An 11592-nucleotide genomic window follows, 5' to 3' on the forward strand; every position below is an offset into this window, starting at 1 on the left:
ACACGGGGAAACTCACTAGATAGCTTAACTGTATATTTTCAGGCATTCTAAAATTTGTTTCTTTAAAAGAGGTATAATATTGGTAAAGAAAGTGGCATACTTCTTAGGGTGTTAACAGGATTCTGAAACATTTCCTGTCTTCAGTTTTTTTCAGATGTGGACTTCTTTATTCAGACAGCTGTAATTGCCAGGCCTTCACTCTCTCATTTGAAAAGGAATGATGCAAAAGCTGTTATGAATAAATGTATATCCTAAATGTATCTCCAATAGTTGGTGTAAGATGGATGATGTAGGTAGGCTGGTAACTAAGCTACTGGTTACCTGAGGAAGGGAAATAGGAAGCTCACTAGACTATGGACTGGAAACCTATAAAGAATTGGTCATTCACAAGCCATTTTAGAGGGACCAGAAAAACATGGAAAAGGTTGAGCAAAAGAAGAAGGAATGTGGTCTCCTTATAAAATACTGGTTGAATCTCAAAGATGCTCAGGACTGCTGAGGAAACAGGGATAGGAATTTGTGTATAGGTGTGTTCTGTCTTAAAGGCCAAGTCTGATTTGGCTTCAACTATCAGATGTCTCTGAAGAATTGAAATATAAACCCAAGTACCCACAACAAGCATAGGACACCTGAAAAAGGGGGAGCTTAAACTACTGGAGTGTCTGGGAGTATTTGTGTGTATATGTGTGTGTGGGGGGCGAAGGGGTTAGCATTGGCCTTAGGGCATGGGAAGATGAATTATGGGGTCCCAAATCTGAAAAAGAATAGCAGAGAGAGTCCATGCAGGATCATCCCTGACTAAAACATCCCAGCTAAGTGTCTGTTTAACCCACTCTTGAAAATTTCCAGAGATGGACATTCTACAATTTATCTAGCTGTTCCAATATTTGACCACCCTCATAGTAAGTTCCTAATCTCCAACTTAAATTTCCTGTTGCAGCTTGAGGCCATCATTCCTAGCCATGCCCCCTATGACCACAGAGAAAAGCCCATCTCTACCTTCTCTGTAATCATCCTTCAGGTATTTGAAGACTGTTATCAAATCACCCTCGGTCTGCTCTTCTCCAGACTGAAAACCCTCAGTTCTTTCAGTGTGCCCTTTTGGCTAGGGACAGAAATTACACATAAACGGTATAAATGATTGGAAACCGGTTCAAATCTGTAACACAACAGAAGTTCAGTGCATATAAACCTCTTTCAAAAGGGTTGAAACTGATTTAAGCTAACACTGGATGGATGTAGTATCAGACTTAACAGATTTAGGTTAAATTGGTTTATTGAACTTCTGTTCCAGATCCCCTTCACATTCAAGTTAACTTACAGTTTCCCAGCATCCCAGGATGCTTTGCACCTTCCCCACAAATCCTCCCTCACAGGGCAGGTGGGCTAGCTTTGGCCCAAGCTGTCTGCTCATACTGAGCAGGGAGATGTGCTCTAGCACCCCCCAGATTCTGGCCTGGCCCACTGCAGGCATGTGGCTGTATTTCTGGAATTAAAAGTAAATGCCTGTTCACTTGTTTATCAATCAATGCAGCTTAGACTAACCTGCAAAGATTGAATTGATTCAGCCTTGGATTTTTTTCACTGTCTATAGTTACCCTTTAAGTCATGAGCTTGTCCTCTTAAGATTTAACACATGGTGTTATGATGTCAGAAAAACTATGTCCTTACTAAACACTACTACAACTCTGCCTGAAAACCATTTCAGGTGTATTGGCAACAGACCAACTGCTCTCACTCCCCTGGTATAGTTCTTTAAGTAGGGTTTACAACTAAATGGATAGCTACCACCTCAAATCCCTTGTTTTAGAATAAGATGTATCTGCTGTGTTAATGTAATGATTTGATTAAGTTGATTACTTGATTTCAAATATGCCTACTAATTTAACTTTTATAACTATCCAGCTGAATCCTGACTTTAGTAGTGTGCTTATTATTATAGCTGTTATTGTTATTATAATTATTAAAAGTGTTACTGTAGCACCTATGAGCCCTAATCACAGATAACATCCTCATTGTGTTACCTGCTATATAAATAAGAACAAAAAGATTGTCCCTGCCCTAAAAAAAAAAATTAAGATGGCATTAGATAAATGGAAGCAGGGACTGAAACCTGGAATCCCCTTCTCAGTTGAGTACCCTAGCCAATAAATTACAGTCATCATATTTTATTTGAATATGCCACTCACTTTTGTTTATTCTCTTACTGACCCTTGGTTGTGAAGGGTGGCATATAAATCCAATAGACATATGAATCAATAAGTACATACTCATGCTTGTGGTCCTCTTTCTAGTCCTGAGCAGTTCTTTGAAAGGCAGCTCACTGAAGGAAGTTCCCTACTCAACATGTCACTGTTTTCCATCCCACTCTGAAGCATCTCATGCTAAGACCCTACCAGAGGCTAGGTACCTACAAGTTACGCTCAGCAATGCCCAAACCCTTTACTGAATCTTGACTATTATCAGATCCATAACAAAAGGAGCAGAATAAGTGAGTGAAAAGGGGTATCTCACCCTTTGAAAGTACATGCAATTCAGCAGAGTCTAAGGCTTGGCTCAGATAAAAATGTTGTAGTGGATTAAAAGAACCAATTTGGTCATAGTAGTGTAGTTTCCCATGTATGGATACTCCTAAATTAGTTTGAGCGCACTGAGTGCACTTTATACTGAGTTTAAGCTAGTTTCTTACTGACTTAAGGATACTCAATATAAGGTATTCAAATCAAAATAGGAGTGCCTACACAAGGCTGCACTCATTGAAGCAAATCACAAAATTAATTAATTTCAACTCGCGCAATGTCCTTATGTGGGTCTAACACATTGTTTCTTTTCAAGAAATACAGAGAGATGGCCAGTTTCTTCCATATCCAATGATATCATCTAGGTTTGAGAAGAAAAAAAAATACACTTCCTTTTTGATGAAGCATTCGCTCCCAACCCTATTGTGCCTTCCAGGCATAACCTTGGATTTAATTATTTCTTGTGAGCCCCTTCTCTTCTTATCTTAGTGTGGAGTTTATACTATAAAACAGTTTCTTTTATGTGTGTTTGTAATTTCACTGCAGAGAACTCTAAATAAGGATGCCTTTCCTTAAGAAGGCCAACAAAATACAAGCTTCAAGTTTTTTTGGCAAAGGGCTTTTTGGATATAAAATTACAATGTGTTCATTACGTGGCATGTAAAATATAAATCCCCCCACCACATTTAGAGGAACTTAGAAAAGATGTACTGTACTGAATGTTGCCTTCTAACAGTGACCTAATTTCAGCCTCATCTGTGGGAGGTCTACTACTATTCCATATTTCTGTAGGATTTTCATTGGAAAGCTAAGTATCATTATTTAGATTTATATTCTACCTTATCCAGAAAGGCTCAGACTGGCTTACAATAAATGACAAACAACCCATAGATAAGAAACAACAGCGCACACTTCAAACCATACCTCAAAACTTGAAAACTCCCCTCTACCTCTCTCTTCCCCGCCACTACTTTTTTTCACCATCTATCACCCAGAAGAACAAACCTTTTGGCCAATCCCAATTATGCTTCCCAACCACCATTCTCTCCCTTTTGCAAAGTCTGGATGCCACTTGTTCTTCTTTTCATTTATCCCTATTTCTTCACCACAATTTCTTCATTATGTAATCATAATCATCATTTCATCTCTGGACAGAAATCGGCAAGGTGAAAATCTAAATAATAAAATAGTAGCCACGTGTTTCAATGGACTTGGACTAAAGAAATAATTGGAGCTGAAAAACTATTCTTTAGAACCAAGGCCTTGGGGTAGCAAGTTGGAAGTTGTGCTGAACACAAAAACAGCAGGGAAGTCAGGGGGTCTAAAAGGAGTCTATAAAATGACAAGATTGTCTATCCTGCTTGTGCTACTTTTATTTTTCATTATTAAACAAAACAATAATTCCCCCATGAATTTGTTGGCGCTACCTATAACTGGCGGAAGTAGGTTTCACTGTATTAAGAAATACTTCACTTGTATAAGGCAACGGCATTTCTAAACAAAGAGATTTAATGTCTGGCTCATAAATCAAATTCTAAACAACTCCTTTCATGTATCAATAAGATCCTATAGCAAGCCTTCTGTGCATAGAATGGAAGTTCTGTACATGGCGGGCTTGCAGAGTGAGACCTAAAATAAGTTCCCCTTTATTAAAAAAACCCAACAAAACCCAAAAACAAAACTTGCACTAACATTCCTGAGCTGATTTGTTATCAACTGTTTCAAAAGAGCAAAACGCACAACCAAAAAAATAAAAATGTTACAAAATTCTGTACTTGCCTGTCTTTGTAGTTTATCACGGTATCTATAATAGCATTCATCTGTTTGGTCAATTTAGGTGGGTTGGGCGACAATTTCTCTGCAGGGGGTCTTCCTCTTCTCTTCTTTGCCTTCTCCCCGTCCTCTTTCCCAGAATCCTTATCCACATTTCTTCTTCTCTTCCGTTTTTTAAGCCGAACTTCCTCTTCCATCTCTTCCAAATTGCCGTCTTCAATTGCCTGTCAACCAGATTCAGAAAAATTACATTTTTAAAACAAAGGACTCAACAAGAAAACACCTTTTTTTTTTTTTTTTAAAGGAAGATGCAAGTACTTAATACTTAAAGGAAGATGCAAATGCATATATTTCTAAATAAGAGCTCAAGAGAATATTCAGTTAGTGGCAATCAAAAAGACACCAAATTTAAAGTAATTAAAGAAGCCAGTTCCTTTAGAGATGCATGTTAATCCAAACCTTAAATTCCACCTATCAAGTTACAATTGTACACCTTTGAGGGCCTGTAGTATTATCCTGGCAACTCTACGGCAGGTCAAACATTAATTTGTTCACTTTTGTAACAGTCATACATGGTGTAGTTATGAGTGAAAACATCCTTTCTGTGCATATTTACACACAGGACAGTTTGCACCTGGCATAGATTCCAATGCAGGAAAGAATACACAGCTCTGTCTATACATATGCTTAGGTAGTAGCACACCAGATTCAGCCTTCTCACACAAAAGAGTTTCAGTGACTTACAAATCACGTAAGAGTTAAAAAAAAAACCACCTCTAAAATTGTATAATTCTCATTTAGTATAGTAACCAATGGAAAGGCAGAAGCAGTGACAATAGTGTTTTACAGTAAAGAACACTCATACCATCAGATAAAAAAAAGGAAAAAGAGAAATACCACACAGTCACAAACAATAAACACTAGGTTCAATTACCTGTAAACGTGCGCTTTTAACCAGAGCCAGCAGCACTATGCAGACAGATAATAAAATCTCTACGAAAACAAACCAGGTATAAAAGGAACCTGTTCATACACTGACTAACACATCCATGTGAGAAACCAAGAAGCTGAACTTTCTTTTTTTGCTTTGGGAAAAAATCCACAAAAGGGTGGGGGTAGGGGGAGAAACTTGGGTCATAAGAAAATTGAAATTAAAAAGAAAGAAAGAGAGAGAGAGATACAGAGAGAGAGGGAGGGAGAGACGACAAGAAAATATTAAAAATCTTAAAATTAAGCTTTATGATTAATGCTTTCTCAGAACATAACTGATGTTGATATTTGTCCCTCTTGCCTCTCAATATTGCCTTGAGTACATGCAAATGCTAATCAATCCTTTCTCGTAGCTGAAAGAGCTCTAATCATAAGGCAATTACCTTCATTTCTCCACAGCACCAAACATGGCTAATATTTATGATCATGTGAGTATAACAATCAATATAAAAAGAGTGATTACAGCCCAGACATAATTTCTTTCACTTGTGAACAATGTCTCTTGAAACACGTTTTGTGAACAAAACCTGGTGCATAACACAAAACAACCTGGCATGTTAAAAACGCCAGTGGGATTTCAAAATCTGTTTCCTATGCATTCTCCGATGTGCAAATCCATAGAACAAACATGAATACAGAATCCTGAGGGACAGCCTGAAACTAGGCCTTAATAATCAAAAGACAATTTCCATCATGCTTCCACAGCGTTCAGATAACCACTATGAAGGAGGCTTGAGATCTGATGAGTTAGGAAGAAAAGGAAGGAAAAAAAATCTGCACACAAATTCATTAATATTCATTTGGCTAAAGCAGGACACCCACTATACACCACTGCAGCTAGCGAAGATTAAGAAAAGGAAATTTCTCCGCAAATCTTGAAAGCTAGAAATGCTAATAATAAATACAGCATGCAAGGCTGTCAACAGTTAATGTTATTGCTCTCCTTAAGCACTCAGTTGTACACAGAAATACGGAGAACACCGGATTTTGATGTGTTACACACCTACACATGCCTGTGATGTAGTTCTACTGAATCTTCAAGACGGCAATGAAAAAGGATATTTACCTTACCACTATCAGCAGGCCGGCTATCGGAAATCACAGTTAGTGGGGATAAAATTAACAAGCCAGCAAAGCAGCGAGCTGCTAGTCTCTTCATCAGCTGATCAGGAAAAAAAAGAGAGCTGGGGAAAGGCTATGTTTTCATATACAAGTAATTTTATTTTACTGAAAATTTAATACTGAAAGGATTGTGGATACTCAAATCTGCTGTTTCATTCTACCTACTACAAGGCCCGAAGCCTTCTTCCTTCAGCCTGCTTTAATATTGACAACTACTTATCATATTTTCTCCTTATTATTCCAGGCATCCAAATTAGATTTTTAGGTGGGCAGTTATCGATTCTTGTTAGCATTTTAATGATAACAGCAAAATTGAACAACTCCATGCATAATTTTAAAAATAAAATAGAATGTTTGCATTTTAAAACTGTACTTATTACAAACAATGCAATTTTATTGTTCTCTAACAAACAGATAGGCTCAGGTTATTGAGATTACTGTATAAGCTACTCAGAATAAAAAACAAGGTAAGAATTCTGATTTAGTGCACCTTAGAAAATGGTTATTTATTTTTATTTTAAAAAAGAATATTTTGTTACCAAAACTGGTATCTGCTTGCCAATATTTTTTCCCCTTAAACCCCCGCCCCCTCAATAAAGCACAAACAATACCACTTCCCAAGAGCCTCTACATACCTCACTTACAGTTGAGTATGTAATTGTTGCTCAGGGTACCTACAGTTATTTTTTGGGGGCAAGCAGACATGCTATAGGTAAAAAGAATGTTTTGTGATTTTTTTTAAACCAATTTTTATTCCATCAAACCCCACACATAATAATAATAATAATAATAATAATAATAATAAAATAAGCAAGCTGTGACATTTGCTCTTCCGCTCTGTAAATCTGTGACTAGAAGACAAACGACAGCAAATTACAAGTCTGAAAATGAATATTTAAAAATTGCTCTTCAGCACTAATATGTAAATTCATTATTAAAATCAGCTCTTAAAATTATGTGCAAAAACATGTAAATTCATACACTGTTTTCCTTAAATTAAGGCTATAGTGCAAGCACCAGGAAACCAGTGCGACCCAAGAACAGTCAAGTGACACCTATCTTTAACATTAATTTGACAATGGTACACTAGTATATCTTGGATTTTATACTAAAATTCAAAACTAAAATTCTGATTCACATTGCTCCAAAAGGTGAAAAAAATGCTACTGCATATAATTAAAAAAGCAGCAGATTTAAAAAATATTTCTATTCATATACACATATGAATGATGAAAGATTTATTAAGCCAATACAGCTAGCTGAGCTCTGTGCTAGAAAAACTTACTGCACAGGGCTAGTGCCACATCACACAGAATGCCCTTCCAAACCTTTACCAGAACGGTAATGAAACAGATCCCAGAAGCAAATCTCCAGTTTCTGGTTGATGACGTGTTGCGCAAGAGTGCAAGACACACCACAGACACATCTCCCATGTTCAACTGCCTCTGGATTAGTGAGGTGAGTAGAAAGGGAGTCAGGGAAAATAGTGTACAAATAAGAATTTAACACTTTCCTTCCCTAAAGAAAACAAGATATGTGATTACAATTAAGTCTGGAGTCTAATCTTTTAAAAAAAGCTAGACAACACTTATGTGACGTGCAGAGCCCTTAGTGAGAGGCTAAGAATGTCTTCTATCCTCTGAGGACTCAGCATTTTGGGTGTAGGCTAAGAGAAAATCCTCACCGTCACAAATATGTAGTTACTACAGCCAGTAGTATTTTACTGCAGTGTTTTGGTTCACTGTATATAAAGTATACTCAACCATAAAAAAAAAAGTCCTTACTTGGGAGCCAAAATCCTGCAAGCTGCCCAAGTACCAGATTTCTAAGAAGATTTGAGAGGAGGTGTGCATGAAAGGGAAACTCAGAAATCAGCTTCTGATCAAACAAGTGCATCAGTATTTTCCAAAGGCAGCCAGACAGAATCATAGAAAATTAGGCTTGGAAGGGACCTCAGGAAGTCAGAGATAGGGACAGACATTAAAAAATGCTGAGCCTGAATTGATTCAATCTTTGCAGCTTAGTCTAACCTGGCTAGGCTGAATCAGTTTGCAACTGCAAAGACATCCCAGAAATGCAGGCACATGTCTGCAGTGGCTCAGGCTAGAAGCTGGGGTGCTAGAGCAGCCCTCCCTTCCCTTTCATAGTGCTGAGCTGAGGGAGGCATGGCCAGGCCTGGGCAGGGCACTCTGATTAGGGAGGGGTTCCCCCTCACACTTCTGACCAGCCCAGCAGGAAATTGATAACAGCATTTATCACCCCTAACTCAGTGTTTATCACCCCATTAAGAAAACAACAGAGGGACATTACCAGCTACCTGTTGATTCTGCCTTTGTCCCGTGTGCCACAGTACGGACTGTAGCCAGCATGTGGTCTGCTAGCTAATGCTGAGGTGTCTGTGTAAGGCAGAGGGGACAGTGGAATCCCTGCTTAGCTGGGGGGTAGGGGGGAACAGGGGGAAGCCAGACAGAGACCTGCAGAGGAGCAGATGAGAGGGGCCAGCTCTGCTGTGGAGCAGAGAGCCCTGCCCAGCCCAGAGAGCATGCTGGGATGCTGGGGGAGTCTGGTTTAACTTAAACCATTAAGGGGTCTGGGACAGACAGTGCATAAACTGGTTTGACCCAAATCAGTTAAGTCTGATTTTACATTCAACCAGGTTTCTCTCAAATTGTTTTCATCTATTTTCAAACTGGTTTATGTGTACTGAACATCAGTTCTGTTACAGGTTTAAACCAGTTTCTGGTCACTTAAACCGGTTTATGTGTAATGTCTGTCCCTAGCCCTAGTCAACTCCCTCAGGACCAGCCCCAACTAGATCATTCCAGCCAAGGTTCTGTCTAACTGTATCTTAAAAACCTCCAAGAACAAAGACTCCATAACCTCTCTTAGTAATGTGTTCCAGTGCTTTACTACCCTTCAAGTGAGACATCTTTCCGAAAATCTAACCTAAACTTCCCTTGCTGCAACTTGACACCACTGCTCCTTGTTCTGTCATCTCTGCCACCACTGAGAACAGTCTAGCTCCATCCTCTTTGGAACCACCCTGCAGGTAGTTGAAGACTGCTATTGAATTCCTCCCCACCAGTCTTCTCTTCTTGAGACTAAGTGAGGGTTCAAGTGAGGTTTCAAACATTTGGTCCATCTCCAAGAATGGCTTTCCCACTACTGCCTGGAGGAGAAGGAGAATTTCCTGGGCTCCTCCAAGTGGAAGCCTTTTATTGCTGAAGACAGACACTGCACCATGAACAGTACAGAAACAAAATATGAAAGGTCAAAGTGTAAACCTGGCTAGTTTCATTATGGAGGTATCCTCAACAAACACTTAACTAAGAGCCTGGACAATCTGAACATGAAAAATATTCCCAGAAAAATGGATGCAATTATGTAAAATTATGGAGAAACAACCCATAAAATATCCATAGTCTTGATTTCTTAGTGACAGTTCTGTTCTTTAGGTGACCCTCATAATATTCACGGCAGTCTTCCTACAAACAGATGTGCCCAAAGGGCAAATACAGAAATTAAAAAGAAAACATCGATCATTGCGAAACTGCCCCAAGGATGTCACATTAAAAATTAAATTTCCATGTTTAAGATTAAACAATGACATACAATAAAATATTAAATATTCTGCATTTATTTAATACCATTCATTAAAGTCTCTCAAAGCACCTTGCAGATTAACCCTTACAAGAGTTTTAATAGCAGGTGGTTATTAGACTCAGTTTCTGTGAAGCAGAAACCCAATGGTGGGAGCGAGGTCACACAGTCAATCAGTAACAAAACTGGGAAGAAAACTCAATAGAGTTCAGGTGTTCAGTTCCATTTCTAACAGCTCAATGACACTACCTCAATAAGAGATATTGATTATGGACTAAGATATGAAACCATTTTTAGGTACAATCACTAGAAAGTTAAAAGGCAGAATAAAACAATTGTCTTTGCCTGCAATCATCTTCTTCAGGCATGACTTACTACGCTTGTGAGAAAAGTCCTTAATAATATTAAACATATGGTACTATCAGGCACTCCATTTTTAGATTAAATGAGAAAGTACACAGAACAAAAACATCTTTCAATATTCTGCACCCCGCAACCCATCACTCATTACCTCAACTCCCAACAACCTCTTCAAGGAGCGTTACTATAGCTGGCTCCCTTCCCTCCAGACATCAATGCCTAACATCTCTCAAAGCTGCATAAGCAGAGAACAAAGAGTTTTACTGCTTTGTTGCACCATGAAGACAGAGAAATGCTAGTGCATTAGTTTTTCAGCTAAATATTTTCACTGAAGGTATACCAAAAACAGGTGAAACAGAGACACTGTCAGCTTTCCAAGCCCCAAAACAGAAATCCAGATCCAAAAAAGTCCAGAAAAAAAATCACTACAAACAAGGATAAACCAAGGATTGATTGGTCCTGGAAACTGCTCTTCTCTTGGAAGAGATTAAAGTGTCAATTTTGGCACTATAGCTGCCTCCCCCTCCCTTGCTCAAAGTGTATTTTCCATCCATTTTGTGGATGCTTTTCATAGGCTACAGAACCAACATCCTCCTCTGAAATGCCAGGATCTGACATAACAAAAGGACCACATAATCCAAGGTAAACCATTACTGGTCAGTCATGTAATGAAGAGTTTCACCATAATCCTTGTTAAAAAAAGCGAACCAAAACAAAACAGGATCTGAGGTTTCAATCAATAAGGTATTGAAGTGTTTTGAAATGGGACTTCAAAATCTAAAGACGTGACAGCTAAATTAAATGGAATTTTAATGGAGGAGGCCCTACTTGAAACCCTTCTTTCCCTCTCGAGTTCACATCACTACCTCCGCTCCAGTTTATATCACTGAGGTTTCTTTTTTAATGTTTTAAAACACAAGCAGAAAAGAACATAAACATAGAAATGTTGGACAGTCAAGGATTATATACTCCAGTACACCCAGAGAGTAAATGAAAGATCAGTCAGAACACAGTTTCAATATACTTATATTCAAAATAAATATCAGGAATACCAGGATTATATGAAAGAGGTAGTAAGATGCACAAACCCTGTGAGTGCAAGAACCCAAATTCTTCAGAAATAAAAAGAATGCCTTATTCACATATTACACCAGTGACTTGCTCAGAGGCACTAAAAAAGAAGTTTGTAAAATGACAGGCTAGTGACCAGTTAGCCAAAAACAGTGTG

The 11592-nt window shown here is 38.4% G+C and overlaps 1 protein-coding gene across 2 annotated transcripts in view; it reads right to left on the reverse strand.

Moving 5' to 3' along the window:
- Positions 1 to 11592, reverse strand: part of SMARCA2 (SWI/SNF related, matrix associated, actin dependent regulator of chromatin, subfamily a, member 2) — a 223346-nt gene that overhangs the window by 38435 nt on the left and 173319 nt on the right. For both annotated transcript variants that reach the window (XM_019517644.1, XM_019517647.1), the window contains one exon: positions 4299 to 4516. In XM_019517644.1, coding sequence (XP_019373189.1) covers positions 4299 to 4516 — 218 coding nt within the window. The remainder of the gene's footprint in view (positions 1 to 4298; positions 4517 to 11592) is intronic.

Source organism: Gavialis gangeticus, unplaced genomic scaffold (assembly GCF_001723915.1).
Source record: "Gavialis gangeticus isolate Ggan-Ray unplaced genomic scaffold, GavGan_comp1, whole genome shotgun sequence".
NCBI lineage: Eukaryota > Metazoa > Chordata > Crocodylia > Gavialidae > Gavialis > Gavialis gangeticus.